At 43.4% G+C, this 25,000-nt stretch overlaps 2 protein-coding genes across 2 annotated transcripts in view; one reads left to right on the forward strand and one right to left on the reverse strand.

Annotated features, from left to right (window-relative positions):
- The window catches only part of LOC306916541 (serine/threonine-protein kinase WNK1-like), a 103,130-nt gene that overhangs the window by 56,353 nt on the left and 21,777 nt on the right, over nucleotides 1–25,000 (reverse strand). The window contains exons 3-5 of the mRNA XM_079494436.1: nucleotides 9,880–10,052; nucleotides 6,650–6,870; nucleotides 5,505–5,662 (exon numbers count right to left, since the gene is read on the reverse strand). Coding sequence (XP_079350562.1) covers nucleotides 5,505–5,662; nucleotides 6,650–6,870; nucleotides 9,880–10,052 — 552 coding nt within the window. The remainder of the gene's footprint in view (nucleotides 1–5,504; nucleotides 5,663–6,649; nucleotides 6,871–9,879; nucleotides 10,053–25,000) is intronic.
- Nucleotides 1–25,000, forward strand: part of LOC306916542 (adiponectin receptor protein 2-like) — a 214,212-nt gene that overhangs the window by 17,037 nt on the left and 172,175 nt on the right. The gene's annotated exons all lie outside the window — the stretch shown is intronic.

Genomic DNA, 25,000 nt, shown 5'->3' on the forward strand with positions numbered 1-25,000 from the left:
AAATCTGTATGAGAAGACAGCTTTCCCAAGTAAAGGCTGCCTCCTGCCTGAAATGTGTGATGCCTGGGACTACATATGTCACCATATCTGCTGTGAGTAGCCTACATTTTGATGTATTGATGGCCAGATAGGACAATCAACGTTATGAAGGATTATTCGACCTATCTTTGGCGCACTACCCTGCGATTGCTTGTTACGCTGAAAAACGTGATCTAATGAACTGATGATGAAATATATTTATGAGAAGTCATTATGCATGCAGCCATGCACACAAACACACACATAAGTAGACAGCATGATTGCGAACGCAGTGATTGCGAACGCAGTGATTGCGAACGCAGTGAGCATTTACTATGAGACCCAGCAGATCATGTCTGTCTGTCTGTCTGTGTGTGTGTCACGCTGTAACACCACCCGCCCACCACCAGAGGGCGCAGCTGTATCACACACAAAAACACACACGCACACACACACACACACACACACACACACACACACACACACAACTTAACTTAAAAAAAACCTTAACTTAAAAAAAACCTTAATTTTTTTTTAAAAAAAACTTAACTTAAAAAAACTTAACTTAAAAAAAATAAAAATAAAAAATGTAACTTAAAAAAACGTAACTTAAAAAAAATCTTTAAAAAAAAAAAAAAGTACGTAATTTATTCTAATTGTTGTTATTGCAATTTACGAGCTGCGTTCGCTTCCCGCGTTCGCGCGTCTTACTTGTATATACGAGTGAAATTATACAGACGATAACATCCATACACAAATCAAATGTGTGGTACAGTATGCAGCATAACAGTAATACTTAATATAACACTGATGACATGATTGAAGACCTATACAGAGCATAGACATAGAAAAGTCATAAAACTAGACGGAATTACAACCAAAGTTTGTGTCTTACCCCAAAATGATTTTAGAAAGTTTAACTCACTGTCTGTCTGTCTGTCTGTGATAGAAGTTAAAGTCAAACTGACCAATTCTTCTCCTCCCTCTATTTTCCTGTTCCTATCCCATGTTATTTTCCTCACGTGTACTCTCTCCTCCCTCCCTCAGCACATAAGTGTGTGTGTGTGTGTGTGTGTGCGTGCGTGCGTGCGAGCATGCGTGCGTGCGTGCGTGCGTATGTGCATTCATACGTGTGCAGATACATACATGGGTGCACAGAGACATACATACGCATGTGTGCACGCACAGATTCCAGTGTCTAACGAAGTTAGAACTGAATGTAATGGAATTTATCTGAGAGAGAGAGAGAGAGAGAGAGAGAGAGAGAGAGAGAGAGAGAGAGTGAGAGTGAGAGTGAGAGTGAGAGTGAGAGAGAGAGAGAGAGAGAGAGAGATTGAGAGATTGAGAGAGATGGAGAGATGGAGAGGTAGAAGGTAACCATTTCCTTAGCAAGGCTGATTAGAATACAGGCATGCAAAGGAGGAACACATAGAAAGTGACCATGTTACCAGCCAGTGGCCTTGTGGTTAGAGTGTCCGCCCTGAAACTGGGAGGTCGAGGTTCGATCCCTGGCCGGGTCATACCAAAGATTGTAAAAATGGGACCCACTGCCTCCCTGCTTGGCATCAAAGGGTTGGATTGGGGGGGTCAAATCTAATAATCAAATGATTCCCGAGCGCGGCACGGCTGCAGCTCCTTGGCTGCGGCTCACTGCTCCAAGAGCTGGGTCAAATGCGGAGAACAAATTTCACTGCGGTAACGTGTGTGACAAATCGTATGACTTTGATGTCCACTTATTATAAGCGACTTTGGACTTGTTTTTCTTTAAAGTCACTTGTAAATATTGGTAGTTGCGTGTTGTGGGTTTTGGGGGCTTGTTTCTGAAGTGCAGTTGCTTATTTGGGCTTGCTTCCAGTTTTTCCTCAAACATTTTCATGTCAAGGACCCTCAAATTAATATGAATTTGTTCACGGGCCACCCATCTGAACATCTGAAAATGTATTGTGGCAGGGACCCCCATACAAGATTTGTGTTGTTTCAATAATAGCTCAAATGTATATAGGGCTTTTCAAATAAAAGTTGCTTTACATTGGGAAAGGAAAAGGAACCAACTTTAATAGGGAAAAAAGAAACAAAAAAGTCATAAGTGCTAGATTAAAAACAAAAAAAAGTTAAGCTTAAGTTAAGTTTAAAATAGATGATAAAACAGATTTTGATGCTATGTTAACTGACCGCTGATCTGGTCATGAGGCATCACCATAACCACCATTATTATCATTTGAACTGTATGGCACCGGAGAATGAGCAACGCAGTGTTCTATTCTGTTCACTTTGGTGTGCTCGCACTGGAAAAAAAGCTGAGCTCATGAACCTGAACCTTGTACATGGCGTCATGTACAGTTAGAACAAGGGACTTTTGTATGCTGTTCTCTTCATAGGCTTTCCTGTCGTTAATTCCAGGCTATTCAGTATTAGTAGTAATAGAATTTCCGTAAAGAAAGACAGAGAAAGAATCAAACAGAGAGCCAGAGATAATGTGGAAGACAGTGGGAGACGCATCTATTAACCACCATATTCCATGGGATCAGACAAACAGCTGTCTCATCGTGTGTGTGTGTGTGCGATGACCTTAGCACCACTCAACTTTAAAACCTTCTATTGGTATCTAATTTGCTACTCTCCATCGTCTCTCTCTCTCTCTCATCACTCGTCTGAGTCTCTTTATCCGTCCATCTGTACACTACTCTCACCTTTACCGTTTCTCTCGGTGTCGTCCACCATCCCTTTGCTCTCTCTCTCTCTCTCTCTCTCTCAGACTATGCCTTCCAGTCGCTCTGACCTGTTGTCTCCAATGAGCCTGTCAGCTTGCTGAATTATTGTGGGTACAGTCGGTGGGAGTTTGACTTGACAGCAACTCATCTTCATGTTGTTAGATATGATGTCACAGGACACCAGGTAGGCAAGGGTTGGTAGATTTAGAGATGTTCCGATACCGATACCAATAACAATCAGTACATCTCTACTTTTGAAACCTTTGAGTCCGGATTTTGGCATATCATTATAGGATATTTCAAAATATTGAATTAATTGGAATTGAGGGTTAATCCAGAGTGTTTAAAAAAATGTTTTACCTTGTTTTAGTTTCGGGCGCTAGCCACCGCTAGCATCCATGTTAGAAACAGCCAAAATCCGAAATCCTCCGTTCACGTGCATGCAGTCTTTAGTGACTTTATGGCTCATAATGGGATAAAGTACAATGTTTGTAGCTTAAAAAAACATTAATTTGAGGTTGCGCTAACAATAACAGTGATCCGAGCGTCAAAACACAACTGTGATCATGCCACGGAATGGACGACTTTTACTTCCGGTTCAAACAACAGACAACAAGAGCTCAAGAGATCTGCTCATGTCGTACATTTCTCTGGCACTGGTCACCTACCGCCCCCTATGGTAACCGGCGTTCTTAACATATGTAATGCGATGCGAGAGTGCGGTCTAGCAAACACAAACTCGGGACTCCTGAATGGCTGCCCTCCACACCCTTTTGTTGTTAGCTCTGCTGTCGCACCGGAGGAATGTAGCATAATACAATTTAATATATAAATAACTAAATAGCTAACTAACTAAATAAAGATAGCCTTTCTAGATCAACTATTAGGGCTTAAGTGGTTAAGGAGAAGATTGGGTTGGTTAGGGAGAAGCTGACTGGCATACAGCACAACAGATGGTGGCCAAGTGTAGCAAGTGGCATTGCTACACTCGTCTCTTAAAAGGGTCAATGTGTGGGTCACACTACCACTGTATCTAGTACCAAGGCACATGCACAGGTGATGAATCCAGTGGTAGTAGCGCTGTACCGCTGCAATTTATTTTGTTGTTGCACAAACTGGGTGTGTAAAAAGCATCTTAACAAATCAAAACCGCAAAAGCATCTGTGTCAGTTTAGATTTTAGTTATATAGCTAAATAGGTTTTTCAGAACAGTTAGCAGTAATACAAAGCTCACAGTGCGTCACTTTGCGAGTTTGTACATCAGGTCTTAACCCATTTTGGGCGGGATCAACTATTAGGGCTTAAGTGGTTAAGGAAACCGGAGGAATGTAGCATAATACAATTTAATATATAAATAACTAAATAGCTAACTAACTAAATAAAGATAGCCTTTCTAGATCAACTATTAGGGCTTAAGTGGTTAAGGAGAAGATTGGGTTGGTTAGGGAGAAGCTGACTGGCATACAGCACAACAGATGGTGGCCAAGTGTAGCAAGTGGCATTGCTACACTCGTCTCTTAACCCATTTTGGGCGGGAACCCCTTTTGGTGTTAGCATTATGTTATGCTTTAGCTATTGAAAAATAGCAGATCTACAAGCTCATAGCGCGCCACCGAGTGGCGCGCTACGAGCTTGTAGATCTGCTATTTTTGAAAAATCGAAGAACGACTGACATAGAAACATAGCTTTTTCAGAAAACTGTCAGGATGTAGAAGACATTTTTAGAATCTGATCTCAGGTCAAAATGGGTTAAACACGTGGACCATCATGTCATGTCTACGCCTGGTCCAGACCGCAGTGTACATCAGGTCTTACGTGGACCATCATGTCATGTCTACGCCTGGTCCAGACCGCAGTGTACATCAGGTCTTAAACACGTGGACCATCATGTCATGTCTGCGCCTGGTCCAGACCGCAGTGTACATCAGGTCTTACGTGGACCATCATGTCATGTCTACGCCTGGTCCAGACCGCAGTGTACATCAGGTCTTAAACACGTGGACCATCATGTCATGTCTACGCCTGGTCCAGTGTGCTTCATGTCTACGCCTGGTCCAGACCGCAGTGTGCTTCTGGTCTGGCTGCAACACGTGGACCATCATGTCATGTCTACGCCTGGTCCAGACCGCAGTGTGCTTCTGGTCTGGCTGCAACTCGGCAGCAAGAAGGCTTAACACTTCCAGTGCGCTGGAATTTTGTGCCCAGCAGATGAGGCAGATTTTACTCTGAAAAGCCTCGCCTTCCATTTCCCCCCCCAAACCGGGAGGTATAATTTCCCATTAGTACCTCGCGCTGTCAAGTCTGATCTCTCTTTAGAAACGTTAATATTCCAAACGAGATGCTTGGTTAACACAAGCTGTGCTGAAACGAGAAAATCCCGTGAATAGTTACTGTACCCCACTGTGCCAAAACGAGATTACGAGATTTGATTAATGGCATTAATCCATAATAAAAAAAGGTTTTTCTTTATCTTTTACTCACATGGTAGAACAGTCTAAATGCGAATCCGCCTCTCTAGTGGTGAAAGATAAACAATCACTAAATACTAGACAAAAACTAATACACACACAGGATGTTAGTGTGCGCTTGTGCATTAGTGTGTGCGTGCGTGTGTGTGTATGTGTGTGCGTATGTCAGAATCATATGACTGCAACAGCTGATGACTGATTAATACAATGTAAACAAGACAGAGAGACAGAGATATGGAGAAAGCTATAGATATATGTGGAAGAGAGAAAGAGAGAGACACACACACACCCACACACACAGACTTACGCTGGTGACTCGTCGGTATATCTGAGCAGCGTTCTGACATTCAGAGTACGGGTACTCTGACGTGGCCATCTCCAACATGCACATCCCAAAAGCGTACACGTCCACCAACTCGTCGTACTTCTCCTCATACATCTCTGGAGCCATGAACTCTGGAGTACCTGTGCACGCACAGTCGCACACACACACACACACACACACACACACACACACACACACACACACACACACACACACACACACACACACACACACACACACACACACACACACACACACACACACACACACACACACACACACACACACACACACACACACACACACACACACACACACACACACACACACACACACACACACACACACACACAGTATACGGATGTCATGCATTGAAGATTAACACATTGATCAGTTATTCATTATTATTTCGCCCCTGCCGAGGTCTTTTCAGTCCGTGCCTTATTCAAGGCGAAAAACATTACCCTGGAACTGGAAATTATGCTGTGTTAAATCTGTCACACAGTTTTTTTTTGTAATCGGCACCATGGACTGAGTTTGGTTATCGTGGGCAGCGGAGAATGCTGAGGTGATAGTTTATTCGCCAGAATTATCACATGCGATTAATCATGAGGCTAATTAAATACTTATTTATTCACTGACACAATGTGAAGATAGCATTTGATCGAATGCGCTTTAAAAGCACTTTAGCTTGCAGCTTGTAGGGCTGATAACAGCTGTGTGTGTGTGTGTGTGTGTGTGTGTGTGTGCGTGCGTGCGTGCGTGCGTGCGTGCGTGCGTGCGTGCGTGCGTGCGTGCGTGCGTGCATCTGTGTTACAGGACCATAATTGAAACAAGCCCCTAGGGCATTTAGGGCTCTATTTTCGTCCATGCTAAAACCCTTATGCCTAAACTTCTTTGCCTTTTACTATATTGAATAGTTCAACTAGCCGATCTACATTGACACGTTGTGAGCTTGTAGATCGGCTAGTTGAACTATTCAAAAACATTTTTTTAGGGAAGTTTAGGGATAAGGGGTCTAGCATGGATGAAAATAGAGCCCTTTTAGCAATCATTGTAATATCATGATACCACTGTGCTATTTGCAACTGTTAATAAAGTATTCAATCAATGAAATCAAAGTGTACCTATGACACTCTTGGCGAAGGAGGATCTCTTGAGCGTGGCCAGGCCCAGGTCTCCGATCTTCACAGAGCCTGTGGGTCCCGTGATGAATATGTTGTCGCACTTCAGGTCCCGGTGGATGATGGGCGGAGCTCTGGTGTGCAGGAAGTGGAGGCCTTTGAGGATCTGCCGGCACCACGACCGCAGCACCTTGATCTTCATCACCTTGAAACGCTTCAGGTAGCTGAGAGAGGCAGTGGGACAGAGAGAGAGAGACAGAGACACTAAAAACTTTAACCCTAAAAACTTTAAACAGTGACACCGTCGGGAGTAGACAGATAACCAGAGAGACGGGCACCAGGCAGATAACCCTCAATTACAGTTAAAAACCACAGAGGACTAAAATACACCTTGGCCACTCTCACTAAATATATTTCATCAGGAATAGATGAGAGGCTGTGGTAAAGTTATTTTTTTTACCCAATTTAGTCATGCCAATTATTTCCCCCCATTGCATGCCACAATGTTTGGTAAACATTGGCCCAACCTTAGCTGAAGGTGGCCTTACACTAGCTGATAATCGGGCATTTTTGACGCTCGGGGGGTGCCCGACCGCTCAAAGCGCGATCGGCCCGATCAACATCAAGAATGTTTGTTATTTGCTCTGCCCGCTCCGATTATCCTGTAGTGTGTGGTGCTATCAGATTTCAGATTGAAAAAAATCCTGCTAGTGTAAGGCCACCTTTAGACATAATGTGGAATGGATTGAATGGCACTTATATTTGACATCTCATCTTTTTCTTCTACTATAATTCCAGGACTGAGCAAATTCTCAGCTAACGACATCATCAGTGTGGAATGGCCTGCAGGAAATGACCAACTACAAGGGGAGAAAATCCCATTCATCTGCTGCCATACAACCAGAATGTAGTCGACTGCAGGGTTGAGAGACAAAAGCCCAAAATACCCCTCGAACACACATACAGTATAATAATACTCCCATTATAAATTGGAAGAAACCTCAGTCAGTCAGTCAGTCTAATTGTCATTTTTATCCCTCAATGGGTTGGGCAATTGCTGTAACCCTGCACACAGGCATTGACCATTGGCATATGCCGCCAATGACGTGGCCCTTACATTTAAACTATTTATTACAGCAGGCAATGGGATCATCATAGCAGTTGGCCCAGCTCTAAAGTTATACAGGACTTTAGATTAAAAAAAAACAGGAGATCTGGATCGTCAAAATCCGAGAGAGAAAAGCCTTTATTTAATACAACGCCAAATGTTTAGACCTGAATCGATCTTCACCAGGGCTAAAATGGATGATTTTCCATCTGTACACTCTTCGGTGAACATTCATTTAAAAGCGGATTTGACTGTGCCATCTCCAGACTCCTCCAGCAATCGGTACTGAGGAGGATCAAAGGCTCTTGGGGAGACAGAGAACCCGCAAGGCTCCAGTTCAGAGCAGGATGAGGTCTCCCCCTCCTCCCTCTAACACTGGTACCATTCTACACCAGTGGTTCCCAAACCACGTGTCAGGAGTCAGGACCCTTTTTTGGTCACAGACCCATTTTTATTGGTCGTGAGTAATAAGGTGGTTGGTGTGTTTCCTACAAAACATTTTACAAAACTAAAAAAAAAAAAAAAAGAGAGAAAAAAAAAAGACGAGTATGCCCCTGTGACATTAACTGTCCCTGTGACATACTAGCGTCATGTCCAGGGGGTGTACTTGTACATCAAGCTGCCTCACGCTACAGAAACAGGAGATAGGCTCCTGCCCTATGGGCCTCATGGCTCGGCAAGGCTACTTACTTTTATCATTAACTGCCAGCTGTAACAAGCGCTGTCTCCGCTGTGCATCTGTCCCCCTTTATTGTTATTATTATTTCCCCCATTTTTTCTTTTTTTTAAAAAAACGTGTATCTTTCTCTGTCACAACCTCCCGGCCGTTGTTTGCGTTCGTTGTTGTCACTCGCTCCAGGCTGCAGCGTTTCAGTCGCTACTGGAAGCACTAGTAGCGTCAGGTTGTTGCGTGCTGTCTGTCCCATTGGCTTAGAGGTAGCCTGATGAGACGAGGCAGCCAATCAGGACTAGGTCGTCACTATGACTAGGTCGTCAGTAACTCCTGTCCTGTTGTAAGCCAGGTTTACACCTGGCAAAAACGTTTTTCAAAACTTGAAAATGCATTAAAAAAAGATTTTTGAGAAATATTGAAAATAGCAGATTAATTATTTTTTCATGAGAAAGTTAGGGTCTGAAAAGTTTGGGAGCCCTTGATCTACACAGATGGTGGTCCCTGTACCTCAACGCTGTCCTCGTTAATTTAGTTTTACGATTGGTTCTTGTCTCTTACTCTTCCCTCCCTCTCCCATTTCCTTCTTACTGCTGTTGTTGCTTCGACACCTGGATATCCCTCAAAACGTTACAGTGCCACCCACCATCTGCCACGATCATCATGCATGTGTCACTTGTGTCTGTATGTGTATAGTACGTGCAATAGAATCGTCTAATGCTGTGTTTAGTATGTGTGAAACAGTCATTGTAAGAGATTTGTTGTTGTTAGTGTTACTTTTTTTTTTACATTTTGTTTTGTGGCTTTCGCCTTTATTTTATATTTTTTTATGGAGGGACAGACAGTAGGCTGACAGGAAATGGGGAGAGAGATGGGGGGAAGACATGCAGTAAAGGCCGTCGGGATCGGGAGTCGAACCCGTGGCACACTGCTAGACTGGATTACCAGCCAAGGTGCCTGGACCACTGAGCCATGGCCCAGGCTATATTATATATAGTAATCATTGATAGTCTATAATGTTTGTACTTTGTTCAGTAACAGAGGTTTCAGCGTCTCTCCAGATCATACATTTTCATGTCGTGATACCAATCAGGGGAGAGATAGATAGATATTTCAGAATGCCAAATGGAGGAATACAGGAAACTGAATAAACAAGTGAACATGGAAGTGCTGAAACAAAAAATAAATTAACAAATAAGATTTGAACTGGAACACTGAAGAACACTGAAGAACATTGAAGCTGGGAAAATGGGTACTCTCTCCTGATTGGATGAAATGATGACCCACCTGAAAATGATCTCCCCGTCTCTCCAATGAGTTGGAGAGATGGGGAGATCCCTGTTACACTCAATTACAATTACTATCAGAAATATAGAGCTTTAACCTTATAAGGTGAAATATAACTTTCAGTCTGGATGAATGAAAGACAAGACAAGAAAACAGTTTGTTTCTCACGTCTTGAGTGTTCCTGAAGTCATCAGTTCGGTCACCAGGACGATGCATTTCCTCCCTTTCGCCGGTGACTCCCAGGAGTCGTAGAAACGCACAATGTTTGGATGCTGCAGACCTTTCAACATGCCTGCTTCCTCCTTGAAACGCTGCCGCTCCGACTTAGAGAGCTTACGATCCTACAGGAGAGGACAGAAGAGGAGAGGGTCAAGATCTATGTATTGAGGAAAGGCGAGGCGGACTCTAAGGCTGGGCACTATGTCGATATATGAGACTAGATATTGTCCGAGATTCTGAATATCGTAATAATAATAAAGGTTATTTAGCAAGTAGGTGTCGTCTTGTTCTTGTTTAATCACTTATTTTATACTTTTAACGTTATTTTGTCAAAAAAAAGAGAAAAGGAACCAACACCCGCACAATGTCTTCAAATGCAGTGAACAAGCTTTAATAGGGAAACAGCAACGTTTCGGCCTATGCGGCCTTCATCTTTATCGGTACATAACCCGGACGGCACTGAGTCGACTGAAGGTGACTTCGCCACGCTCACTCGGCGGTGCCTCTCGTTGCTCAAGTCACCTTCAGGCGGCGCACCTGTCGGTGAAACCGAGCACACCGTACTGTGACATATATTCAAATATTTGAACAAATTGTCACGATTCTTGAAAGATAAAAGCTTGTAGTGCGGCACAAAGTGATGATATACAAGCTCATAAGCTTGTATATCTGCTCTTTTTGAATAGCCAACATATAAAATAATGCTTTTTAGCTCAAATCTAAAATGACAGACACTTTCCCGGTAGTAATGTGTTAAAGAGTACACAGTGAGAACTACAGTTATATCTGTTATTCAGGTGTTATGGAGGGTGTGGTGGGACACATTCAAATCAATATTACACCACAGTTCTTCAACAACTAACCATGAGCTGGAGGACACACTTTAACAGCATTCCATTTCCAGTCACACCTCAATAAAAGCACAACAGCAAAGGGTCATCACACCAAGTGGTCTGTGTGTGTGTGTGTGTGTGTGTGTGTGTGTGTGTGTGTGTGTGTGTGTGTGTGTGTGTGTGTGTGTGTGTGTGTGTGTGTGTGTGTGTGTGTGTGTGTGTGTGTGTGTGTCTTTTGTTTGAACACTTGGTTGTGAGGTTGTGTGTGCTCGTTTCTTGTGTGTATATGTCTGGTTGTGTAAGCGTACAATTTCTGAATTATTTTGTGGTTCAGACTGTCTCTGTTTTATGTGTGTGCATGTTTTTTTACAGCATGGCTCCTCCTCAGAGGCGAGCCATCTTCAATAAGATTTGTCTGTCGCTACTACTGTCGCAAACCACAGGACCGATCGACAATGCCAAGGATTGTGAATATTTGATTAAGACCTGAGGCTGTTCTACAAATGCCTTCTAAATAAACATTGCAGATCATCACCCAATGGGCTATGCACCCTGAATTAACTCGAATTTGAAGAACACCCATAACGCTGAGTGTACAAATGGAACCAAATGGGCCCACTCAAGAGTTACACACCCGTACGAGGCCATTTGAAACCCACTCAAGGACCCACTGGTGTTAACAGTGTTTCCAGTGAGCCAACACGCAACAATAGCAGCACCATGACTCTGCTTGACCAGAATGTAACAGAGACTTCATTAGTATCCGCGCTAACACTGCTGATACTAACCGTATCAGCTGTGTAACCGTATATTCCCTAAGTAGGGAATGGGGACCAAGTTCTTTCCAAAATGGCGTGTCATGACAATCAATCATGACAACCAATCATGACACAAGCAAGGTCATTTGACATCACCAGTGAGAGTTCCTTATATAGAAATATAAAGATAATATCTTAGTCTGATGATGTAATACGGGTCCTGACTGTGTGTGTGTGCGTGTGCCTGATGTGTACGCCTCTTATCAGATTATCCTCTACTGTAGCAACCATTACGCTGATGACATCCATTAGCAACGCACAAACGTACCAACACACCTACAGCGACCACATGATGCTCGGATCACGTGACCTCTCTGTCATGTCACATGACTAACTGGCTGCCAACAGTCCACTTCCCAGCAGCACTCAGGACTGACCCACAGAGACCAGCCCAGGGCGTGTGTGTATGCGTGTGTGCCTTTGAAAGTAAAACCTTTCCTCTCCTTTAAACCCATTAAGACCTGAGGCCGTTTCTACGAATGCCGTCTTACACTTTCAAGATTTTAAATAACACATGTGCGGCACAAAGTGACATGCTGTGAGCTTGTATATCTGCTATTCTTGAATATCCAACGCTAAAATCTAAAATGACACAGATGCCTTCCCGTTTTTAAATGGGTTGAAGATGTGAAGATTGTTTTACATGTTTTACGATTGGTTCTTGTCTTACAGTTTCCAACTGTACTGATGACTGTGTTGATAAGTCTCTTTACATAGGAGTCTTAATGATAGTTGTCTCACCTACAGCACAGTCACTCCAAAACCAAAACAGCTGCAGAGACCATGGGCCCCCTCTACACGTTTTTCAAAATAGCCCAAAATCTTTAGGCATAAGGGGTAAGGTGGAGCACAAGAAATGGCCCCAAATTTCCCCTCCACTGGCCTCCCTTCACTGACCTGACCTGTTAAAAACTCATCAAAGTTGTATGCCTCTCAGAATTGCTGACCTTTTAAGGGTTCGTTTTGAACTCTACGGTTGATTTTTGTTTATTTATTTTTTACATTTTGGCGGGCCTAGATGACACGTGAGCTTGTAGATATTTTCGGAGCGCATCACCCGAGCGCAAATTGAGCCTGCGTTAGTTTAGATAGGGGCATGTCAGTCTGAATGCCTTAGCTGTAATCAGCTGTCAGTCAGCTGATATCAATTATCTTGATATGTACCTGTTCTTGTATATCCATGGGGGGTTTTGCTTAACGTTCCCTGATAAAAAAAAGCGGAGCCTTTTTAAAAAATTTATTTTTATCCCTCGATTTTGCAACCCCTTTTTCCACCCAGTGTCAATTATCTACCCTACCAACATAGGGGGGGCAGCGGACTGACCTCATGCTTCCTTCTATGCATGAGGAGTCCAAGCTGCTTCTTTCCACCTGACAGGGGTGAGTTTCCCCAGCCGGACGTAGCGTGTGGACACGTTATTCCAACCAGTTCCTTTCCCTCCATCAGGCGCATCAAGACACATCAAGATCAGTTTCTTCTCTGCGACCGTGGAGTCCGTTCTCCTCTATGGCTGTGAAGTGAATGCTGGACACCTACAGAAATCCCTGGACAGGTGCTACACCAGAATGTTACGTGTGGTACTGAACATCAACCAGGACGAGCACATCACCAACAAGCGTCTGTACGGGGCATTACCAAGTGTTTATTTTATTTTATTTAACCAGTAAAAACACATTGAGGCCTGGGCCGTGGCTCAGCGGTCCAGGCACCTTGGCTGGTAATCCAGTCTGGCAGTGTGCCGCGGGTTCGACTCCCGATCCCGACTGCCTTTACTGCATGTCACTCCCCCATCTCTCTCCCCATTTCCTGTCAGCCTACTGTCTGTCCCTCCATAAAAAATATAAAATAAAGGCGAAAGCCACAAAAAAAGAAAAACACACATTGAGTGTCTTTTTCAAGTGGGAACTGGCCAAGAGGCAGAAACAAAATTACACTTCAAGGCTACATCGTACATGTCAAATGACACAACAGCCAAATAATACATCCATGGCATACCTCAAGAAACCTATACAAAGTAAAGTATCCAACAAATCTCCAACTATGGCACACGAACAGTAACCGGGCGCAAGACATTGTGCACAGAGCAAATACACAATGTACATTATATCAGAGAAGATAGCAGTAAGGAGGATGAGACTAGCTGGCGAACTGCCACCGACACCAAGAACTCCCGGACAAAAATGAGCTGGCCAGATGTATGGAGAACTGAGATGACTGGAGACGCCGATGGAGGGCTCGTCTGAGGACGACGTAGAGAGAGGCGCCCAAGCTGGCCAGGGGGAGGTAGTTTAGTGACCAGGATTACTGCATGTTTTTGTGAGGGTACCTACCGTGGGGGACACGGGGAGAACATGCAAACTCCACACAGAAAGGCCCTTTCGCCAACTTAAGCGGGGCCTTTAACACCAAATCTAACCGTTATGTACAGTATTCCATTTGGTTAATCTATTCTGACATGAGTGTTTCATATCTGAACCAAACATAAAATGACTTGTCTTTAAGTTCTACTGGATCTGTTCTCCACTAGTCCCTCCCTAACATTTTAGTTTTTTTTTTTTTTTTACAAAATTGTCAATATATTCAGTTCGTTTTTTTAGTTCGTTTTTGTCATCATAGCTTTTATTTAGTTTTGTCAGTGATAAAATGTAGTCACCGAATTACCTTTTGTCATAGTTTTGGCGACATTAACACTGGACTCACTCTGCATAAGGCTGACCATAGTGCACTGTGACATCAACAACACAGCTGCAGCTTATCAAATGAATAATGGTTGTGTTTTTGCATTTTTTCACTGATAATGACATGCCCGAAATAGGGACGCCAAGTGGAAAGTGGTTAAAGCAATATGTGGTTTGGAACATCATATGCTCCATTCCACATCCAGCATCATCTGACCATGTGCTTTCGTCCATTCCACGGCCCCTGATTAAAGCATAAGAGTGATCATCATACCTTTTCTATTGCTATCCTGAGGCTTTGGAATAGTTTACCTCGTTGTGTTACGTCTGTCATTTGTGTTAATCTTTGTGCGTCTTTATTTAAGATATTTATTTTATGCATCTTATTTTATTTTTCATACTGCTCTACTGATCCTACTTGTGTTTACCATATGGGTGCCTGGGAACTTTTGGCAACATTTAGTTTTTTTTAAATATGCTTTATAAATACACTGACTGACGTGCCATTTTTAGACCATGGACTAGTTTACAGTAGATCAGAAACTAGTTTACTATTTTAGACACATGGAGTCATGGACACCTTTAGACATCATGATCTACTTTAGACCATGTGGAGACTGTTTTTGGACTTTCAAATTGTAGATAAACATGGACAGATCTCAGAGATTACAACATAATTAAAAAAAGAAATGTCTCCCGTCTCTCTCGCTCTTCTTGTCTTTCCATATCCACCTCTTAATATATTCTCTCTCTCCGTCCCTCCTCTCTCTCTCTTTCTCTGTCTCGCCCTCCCTCTCTCTTTGCTCAGGGCTTCAAAACATCATGAGACTCGAGTTTGTCAGACTCAAAAATATCGCCCCCCCCCCACCCCTCCGCTCTCTCCACACACACACACACACACACACACACACACACACACACACACACACACACACACACACACACACACACACACACACACACACACACACACACACACACACACACACACACACACACACACACACACACACACACACACACACACACACAACTGGAGAGCTGCTCTATAGATGCAGAACTGGTCCGTGGAGAACTGCTATGTACAGAACAACTGGTCTAAGATGAACCTTATATAGGAGAACTGGTCTATATAGGAGAACTGCTCTATATAGGAGAACTGCTCTATATCGTACTGCTCTATATAGGAGAACTGGTCTATATAGGAGAACTGCTCTATATAGGAGAACTGGTCTATATCGTACTGCTCTATATAGGAGAACTGGTCTATATCGTACTGCTCTATATAGGAGAACTGGTCTATATCGTACTGCTCTATATAAGAGAACTGGTCTATATCGTACTGCTCTATACAGGAGAACTGCTCTATATCGTACTGCTCTATATAGGAGAACTGGTCTATATCGTACTGCTCTATATAGGAGAACTGGTCTATATCGTACTGCTCTATATAGGAGAACTGGTCTATATCGTACTGCTCTATATAGGAGAACTGCTCTATATCGTACTGCTCTATACAGGAGAACTGGTCTACAGTATATAGGAGAACTGGTCTATATCGTACTGCTCTATATAGGAGAACTGGTCTATATCGTACTGCTCTATACAGGAGAACTGGGTTCGAATTGAATGCTGTATTACATTTACATTAACGACCAGCATCCATATTCTGGGGGAAATATTAGCCACAAATAGCCGATCTACAAGCTCACAACACGCCGCAGCGTGTGTAGACAGAAAGAAGCGGTCCAAGTACAGAGACAATTCAAGTGGTTAATGTATGGTATGTTTAACCCATTTAGTAAGGGAACCCCTTTTGGTGTTTTAAGCATCGTGTTATACTTTAGCTGTTGAAAAATAGCAGCTCTGCGCTACGAGCTTGTAGATCTGCTATTTTTGAAAAATCGTGAAAATGTGGTGCCAATCTTTAACTCAAATCTTTGCTTCTAGGGGGGGTCCCTGGAACCCTTTCAGATGGGGGTCCGTGGCCAAATACAGATCATTCTGGGGGTCCTTGACATGAAAAAGGTTGAGCAGTGAGCACCACTGACATAGAAACATACGTTTTTCAGAAAACTGTTAGGATTTAGAAGCCTTTTTTTGTTTGTTTTAATCGGCCTCAGGTCTAAATGCATTATGGTTAAGGTAACAAAATAAAACATGGTTGGGGAAGCTTTCCATACTCTGCTATTTAGAAGTGTTGACCGTGTGGAGATGTGTTCTCCTGTAGAGGTCACTTTGCTAGCAGTACACATGGCTGCCACATTATGGTTAGCTCACAGTAGGTGTCTGTGATCACATCATTGTATGCCGTTTTACGGATTCATCTGATCGCATCGTTAAAACAATATATTCAGAATTATTCCAAGGATGCCATTTTGCGGTGTACTCTGCTGGACACTGCAGAAGCTACAGGCTGCTGCTTTAAATATGAAAATTGTCCATAAGAGAGAGAAAGTGTGTGTGTGTGTGTGTGTGTGTGTGTGTGTGTGTGTGTGTGTGTGTGTGTGTGTGTGTGTGTGTGCGAACGTGTGTGCGTGCATGTGTGCGCGAGATTCACTGAATGAGAGGTCTTGTTCTAGTCAATTCCTACATGGTACTAGCTAGGGACCTGTGGTTATCTAGCGTGCGTGCTCCCACACGCACGGTGTCTGTGGTGTGTGCATGTGTGTGTGTGTGTGTGTAGCACTTAGTTCTGACCTTTGCATTGTGATTGGCTGAGAGGCATACAGTCCTGCCTTGTGATTGGCTGAGAGGCAATACAGTGCTGATAATAACACTCAGACCACCTCTCTATAAAAAGTATCACTCTGCCTTGTTTAGATCATTATACCTGTAACCCAGCAACAGGCCCACTATCAGAAACTACGTAGCCTGCATCGATTCCATACTGCATATTAACCATGAGGCGGCGGTGGCTCAGGGGTAGAGTTTCCGGATGGCAACCGCAAGGTCGCCAGTTCGAACCCGGGCTCCCCCAGAGTTAGTGTCGAAGTGTCCTTGAGCAAGACACTGAACCCCTAATTGCTCCTGATGTGCTGGTTGGTGCATGGTTTCCGCCGCCATCAGTGTATGAATGAATGGGTGAATGTAATGCACAATCTATGTAAAGCGCCTTGGATAAAGGCGCTATATAAATGCACCATTTACCATTTTACCATTTACCATGACAAAAATGCTGATGACAATGAACCTCAAACTGTTCAATGGGTTTGAACTTTGAATCAACTGTTTATCCAACTTAAAGAAGGACCTGAAAGGAAAAGGAATGAAGAAACTGTCTTTGTTCATTAAATAAAACGTTCATTAAATGTATTCTTTCAGAGTGAACGTTTTTAACTCAAAGCTTTGCTTCTGGGGGGGGTCCCTGGAAAAACACATTTTCAGATGGAGGTCTGCAGCCAAATACAGATAATTCTGGGGGTCCTTGACATGAAAAATGTTGAGCACCACTGACATAAATGGATTAATAAGCGTTGGTGTTATTTTGATATCCAATGATAAATATTAATAATGAATGTTGTATAATCACAATAATACACATAAGGTCACACTACACTGTGATGTATTCCTTTGAGGACAGTTCCAAGACTCAGCGATCTCAAAGTTGTTGGGTTCTACCTGACATTGGAGCATAAAGTCAAACTTGTACGATTAGTCACACACGGTACAGCAGAGGCTGTGGTGACGAAAGCGAGGCAATACCCATTGCCTCCTAGATCCCCAGGTAGCTGTCTGAGGAAATTCAAGGATTCCGAAAAGGTCCTCAAATCTTTCTTCTCTACAACCCAGAGCATCCCGACAGCGCCATCTATACATGGTATGGAACGCGCTCTTCCCAGGCTACGAGTTCTGTGTAAAGTGGTGAGGTCGGCTGAGCACACCTCTCTCTCTCTCTCGTCTCTTCAGGACATATACACAGCAGTTACTTGAATATTATCTTAGCACATTCTCTGCGGAACAGCATTCACTGCTTGTACCTGTATGAGTACGTGACAAGTAAACCACTCTTTATTCTTGATTCTATTTGGGCCCAGGTTAAAATCTCAGGTAGGACGTGGAACTTACAGATGGTTGCATCTTTAAATACAGAGGAAGAAAAGAGCATAGGCGTTGATGAATCAGCAGTAAATCCTGCATTCCTGGAAGGAAAACCCCCGGCCCGTCGATGAGAATGCGAGTGAACCAGGACAATGCTGTGCAAGCACAGTACTGAAAGTAATTAAGAGGTGGTGGGGTGGGGGGGGGACCTGTAGTATGATAAAGTAAGGCATTTCGGCCTGGGCCATGGCTCAGTGGTCCAGGCACCTTGGCTGGTAATCCAGTCTAGCAGTGTGCCGCGGGTTCAACTCCCGATCCCGACGGCCTTTACTGCATGTCTTCCCCCCATCTCTCTCCCCATTTCCTGTCAGCCTACTGTCTGTCCCTCCATAAAGGCGAAAGCCACAAAAAAAAACCATTTAAAGTAAGGCATTTCATTTACAAAACAATGAAATGGATAAAAGGCTACTGCCCGACAGCGACGATATGAGAGCTACGAGTGAGTTTGGCTACTTTTATTATTAATGCTTGTTTTTGTGGGATGGCAAATCATCACTACGGGTATGTTTCGTCTTTGTGCTTTTTGCCTCTGTTCTACCGCGCACCAGTATAATTACTGTAAACCGTTTTATGATATAATTAGTTTATAGTAGACCCACTGTTTAAAAGTGTTGCCGGTATATGACCATGGTGTGATCATCTATGACTGAATCACAGCCTTGCAGATGTAGAACAGCACAACCTCAAACTGTCTTTCAGACCCTAAACCTCTCCTGCTGAGAACCGCACACGCGCACACACACACACACACACACACACACACACACACACACACACACACACACACACACACACACACACACACACACACACACACACACACACACACACACACACACACACACACACACACACACACACACACACACACACACACCTAATATCACAGCTTGTGAGAGATGGGAGAGGGAGAGGGAAAGAGAGATCGAAGCGGAGAGAGAGAGAGAACAAGAGCCAGCAAGAGAGAGAGAGAGAGAGGGGGGGGGAAGCGAGAAAGAGAGAGTAAGCGAGAAAGAGAGACAAGGAGAGGGAGAGAAAGAGAGAGAATGTGTGTGGGATAAATCTCCCTCTCTCTCCGTTTTCCATGGTTTTATGTTTCCAACACATACAGCAGTAACCAGCTCCATGTGGGACTCATGCTGTGTGTGTGTGTGTGTGTGTGTGTGTGTGTGTGTGTGTGTGTGTGTGTGTGTGTGTGTGTGTGTGTGTGTGTGTGTGTGTGCGTGCGTGCGTGCGTGCGTGGTATAAACGCCTCAGTGTTAATTTTACTCTACAAATGTATATAGATTGATACATTCTATATGCATATAGAATTACATATAGAGTTACATAGTTACAAATTAAATCAACACAGATTTTATTTCTGTATGCGTGTGTGACGTCTGTTCATGCTGAATTCAAAATAGAACGATAGATAATAGAAAAGTAAACGTAGGCGTTTGCTGTGGTAATGTTTTACACCCCAGCCCTTTCATTTGATCTGCAAAACCCTATTGTTGACCTGTGACCTCTGTTACAAATGTAACCACCTGTTTATGAAGTACTGACAGCTCAGGATCGTCACAACAATGATCCATTGAGATCAATAATGAACAATGGACTCCATCTCTGAGTGCCACCGTGACACACACACACACACACACACACACACACACACACACACACACACACACACACACACACACACACACACACACACACACACACACACACACACACACACACACACACACACACACACACACACACACACACACACACACACACACACACACACACACACACGACAGCATGTGATAATGTCATCATTCTCCTCCTCTTTTTTTCCTCTTCTCTTCCCCTCTCTACCTCACTAGCTCCTTCTACCCGCTCCCTCTCTCTCTCCCTCTCTCATTGCCAAAGCACGTGTGAAATCAAAACAAAAGTAAGAAATGTTAAGTACAATAAAATATAAAATAAACTAAATAACTAAACTCTACTCAAAATACACACGCCGCCTCTCACTCGACTTTTTTCTCTTCCGTCTTCTTTCCAGGCAGATTTCAATCGTTCTACCTCCTCTTGTCTCACACATATCCAATATCTCTTCTCCCTGTCCTTCCTCCTCTCTTCTTCTTCTCTAGACGGACCTTTATTCATTCCCAAGGGAAATGCAGTCGTCATCGCAGCACCGCAATAAAGATGAAAGAAAGATACAGGGGAGGCTAGAGAACGAGTACAGAGAAGTAGTTAACACAAGTAATACAGAAATTATTACTTATAGTTAACAAAATAATACAAAGGACAGTATAGTACAGTGCAGTACTGAAAATAGCAGATCTACAAGTTGACAAAGCGCTAGCCCACAAAGCGCCGCAGTGCAACACGTTGTGGGCTTGTAGATTTGATATTCTCTGTACAGGACAATGCACAACCATGTCTAAATCAGGCTTTACTCCCCTCTCCTTTCCTCCTTCTCTGTAGTCGTTTGGTTCCATTTGTACACAATTAAATTAACACTTAGTGTAATTAGAATTAAAGGCTCCAGTCTACTTCTTGTAGCTTTATTCTGCGAACCTGTACTTCTACAAACTGAACTCAAGCTAAAAATAAATAAAAAATAAAAACTTCTGTGAGATGATAAATGAGAGTACCTTTGACCTGCAGCAGAAATGGAAGTGAAATATGAGAGTGAGACAAAATGGCTGCAGTAGATGTTCCCCTTTGACCTCAGAGGAAGAACGGGTAACAGGACTTTGAAGTTTTAGTGTCTGACCTTTTAATGCGAGGACACAACATAAATTTGTGTGTGTGTGTGTGTGTGTGTGTGTGTGTGTGTGTGTGTGTGTGTGTGTGTGTGTGTATACACATGAGTGAGTGGGTCTGTGTATGTCTGTATACAACTATACACGTGCATTTTGAATGAGTGAGAACATACTCACGTGTGTGGATTTGTGTGCGTGTGTGTGCGACTGTGCGTGTGTATGTGTGTATGTGTGTATGTGTGTATGTGTGTATGTGTGACTGTGTGTGTGTGTTTGAGTGTGTGTGTACAGCATAGGTCTTAATATAGCGTGTTCTCTGCCAGTCCTTCCACACGTCATAAAACTTAAGGTTACTTGTTCCATAACCCCGGTAGTCTTTCAGACATTTAGTTTGGGTGTCTCTCGGTGGGGTACCCTCTCTGGCATTATCCTCACAAGCTCCAATGTCACTGTCCAGGCCAGGATTGGCTGGGACAGTGGTGATGACTGACTGCGTCAGGGCGGGGCCATCTTTCTACACAGTAAAAAAAGGATTTTGCTGTGTGTGTGTGTGTGTGTGTGTGTGTGTGTGTGTGTGTGTGTGTGTGTGTGTGTGTGTGTGTACCACTTAGGTCTGGTTAATATATCTTTAAAAAAAATAGCTGAGCTGTAAGCTCCAAATGCGTTGCTTGTGACATGTAGATCTGATATTTTGTTTTATGAAAGGGAAAATTGTGTGTGTGAGCATGTGTGTGCGCGTGTGTGTGTGTGCGTGTGTGCGTGCGTGCGTGCGTGCGTGCGTGCGTGCGTGCGTGCGTGCATTCGTTCGTGCATTCGTTCGTGCGTCCGTCCAATTTCAGACTTCTCTTGGTGTGTATGCATGTGCTCATGATGCATGTCTGTGTATTTGTCTTTGTAAATGCTGTTACATAACTAGACTGTTTTGCAGTGTCACACAACACACATTAAATTGTTCTGCTGCTTCTTCTAATTACTACATCTACTAATAGTGCTTCTAGACGACTATAACTACCACCTAAGAGAAGTGCTCAGATGACTCCTCCATCGTCTGGATGACAACGGGGAGGGGGGGGGGGGGGGGTACAGAGCCCTGGTGGAGAGCTTCATAAGACTATCACCTCCAGCTATGGTCCCCAAATTATGTTTTGGGGATGATTAAGTGATTAAGTGCTTAAAGTGCAACTTAATCTTTACTCTGACTACTGTGATGTGTGCTAAAGTGCCTTAACAACAGATTAATGCCTTAGGATAACTGCTGTAAATGTTTCACTGTTGATAGAAGGCATATTTGCGCATTATGTTAACTGTTGATTGACTGTACATACAGTATATTACTCATAACTGTATACCCACTGTGTAGGCTCACTGTACATATATTAGCCTCATATCCACCTGAATTTCCCTCCCGGGATCAATATAATAATAAAGGTCAATTCACCCATCCATCTATTCCATTTCCATCCATCAATTTAATGCCGCTTCTATGCTGTAACTATTGTACCGCTTAATCTATGGCACTTGCGTTTCCATTTGGTAAGTTACGTTTTGCACATGGACGGCAGCTGCCACCTAAAAGGCTGCAAACTGCATGTTTTCTAGCCTAAAAGACATCACTTAGGGATAAGAAAGGTGCACTGAAGGAAGTTCAACATCGACAAGCTACACAAGCATGGGAGTTTCATTTCAAAACAACTTATTTTAGCAGAATGAAAGTATGTATATAAAAAAATCCAAAAAGGGAGCACATCCAAAAAATGTAATAAACTAGACCGATGCCCGGTTGTAAAGCGCCACGTCAGTAACGATGGAAGTTGCAGATCCATGCCCCACCCGGCTATGCAATACCTGTTGTACCCGTGTCAGAGTACCCGTTCCACCCAACTGTCCGAGTCCCTTTTATGCCCATATATGGAGATTTCTGTATCGGTCTCTCTGTGTCCCTTTATTCTTATATATGGAGTTATGTGTCAGGCATGCCCAAATATGGAGTGTTGTGATGTCAGAACAGGCCAGCTCCATACAGTATATGGACCCTGGGTAGGGGCTCTGTCCAGAGACCGGGCAGAGACCCAGACCGACTCGACACAGGGCACTGCACTCCCTGTGGGGGTGTGGAACGTGTGTGTCGAATTTGAAGTCGGTGGTTCTCGAGTTACGTGGATTACAGCCGTACACACGTACGTACGTACGTACGTACGTACGTACGTACGTACGTACATACATACAGAGACATGGTGCATTTATAGATAGATGGCAGACAAAGTACTCACATTTCCACTTTTGTATTGGCACATACCAAAAAGGAGCGCTTACGCGTTTGGGCTATGAGCCTTCATCAGAGCATATACTGTAGCTAATAATACTACAGTAGCTGCATCATGCCTGGTCTTCAACCGCCCAACATATTCACATCTCTCCACTCACTGACTCCAATGCAGAACACTGGTGGTGACCTACAAGGTGACTAGGGCATGGCACTGCCTACCTGCAACATATGATCGGGCCATACACCTCTTCTCCCCAAACACAGCATGTCACAATAGTATTTTACACAACGTTTTTTGGGCTTGCTAAAAATCAAACAAACATTTCTTAATACCCATTGGTTTGGGGGAGTGTGAATCACATTGAGTGACAGAATCGGTCTGGTGTCTCTACTTATTAAGCCCTGGCTAAAGTTTGTGTGTAATACATAGTATTCATAATGATAAATGTGTCAAATCATTTTTAAATTAGGATTATATGGCCATATTACTGGGCTTGCTTTGGCTTGTTTTTCGTGGTTTATTTCTCTCGCAAGAGCTGGTTTGTTTTTGGCTCGATTTTCGAGGTGGGTTGGCTTATTTCTCTCACGAGAGTTGGCAACACTGGCCAATGCTCCAAGCACCCTAAAACACTTTGCTACCTGTACCCCCTTTTTGAAACTAGCTCCTCGCCACTTGCCCTACACACTTCCACTTGGTTTGAGCATAGATATATAAATCATAGAGACGGCACTGGATGGGATGGGAATCCCAGGGCCATTTCTATTATTTATATATCTATGCTCAAACCAAGTGGAAGTGTGTAGGGCGAGTGGCGAGGAGCTAGTTTCAAAAAGGGCCCCAGGCTCCCGAGCTGTGGAAATTACCTCTGGGGGAAGGTCCCCGTTCAGGGGACAGTCACTCACTCCCAGTCAATCACTCCCCGTTTTCTGCTGCACCTTCTCAGAATCCACCTCACCCCCTATAGCACTCTCTTTAACCCATTTAGACATGAGGACGATAAAATAAAAAAAGCCTTCTATATCCTGACAGTTTTCTGAAAAACCTATGTTTCTATGTCAGTGGTTCTGAAACATTTTCATGTCAAGAACCCCCAAAACTATATGTAATTGGCCGCCGACCCCCATCTGAATATATGTTGTTCCAGGGACAGCCCAGAAGCAAAGATTTGAGTTAAAAACGTTCGCTCTGAAATAATATATATATTCAAAGATTTGCGACACATTTACATGATATTTCTAAATATCTACAAGCTCATAGCGTGGCACTCGGTGCCGCGCTATGAGCTTGTAGATCTTCTATTTTTCAGTAGCTAAAGTATAACATAATGCTTAAAACACCAAAAGGGGTTCCCGTCCTGAATGGGTTAACTTGCACTTGTTGCCTATTTAGATTAGGCTGCTAAGGATTAGGATGTTAAGTAACTAGCCTTGGGAGCCAACGGTTCCTGAGTCATGCGGCCCATAGGTCAGGAGCCTATCTCCTGTTTCCAGTGGTGGAAAGAAACAAAGTACATAATACTCAAGTACTGTACTTAAGTAATATTTTGAGCTATTTGTATTTTACTTGAGTATTTAAAATTCCCAAGACTGTTACTTCTACTCCACTACATCTCAGAGGCAAATATCATA

This window comes from Electrona antarctica, assembly GCF_951216825.1.
Source record: "Electrona antarctica genome assembly, chromosome: 23".
Classification (NCBI taxonomy): domain Eukaryota; kingdom Metazoa; phylum Chordata; class Actinopteri; order Myctophiformes; family Myctophidae; genus Electrona; species Electrona antarctica.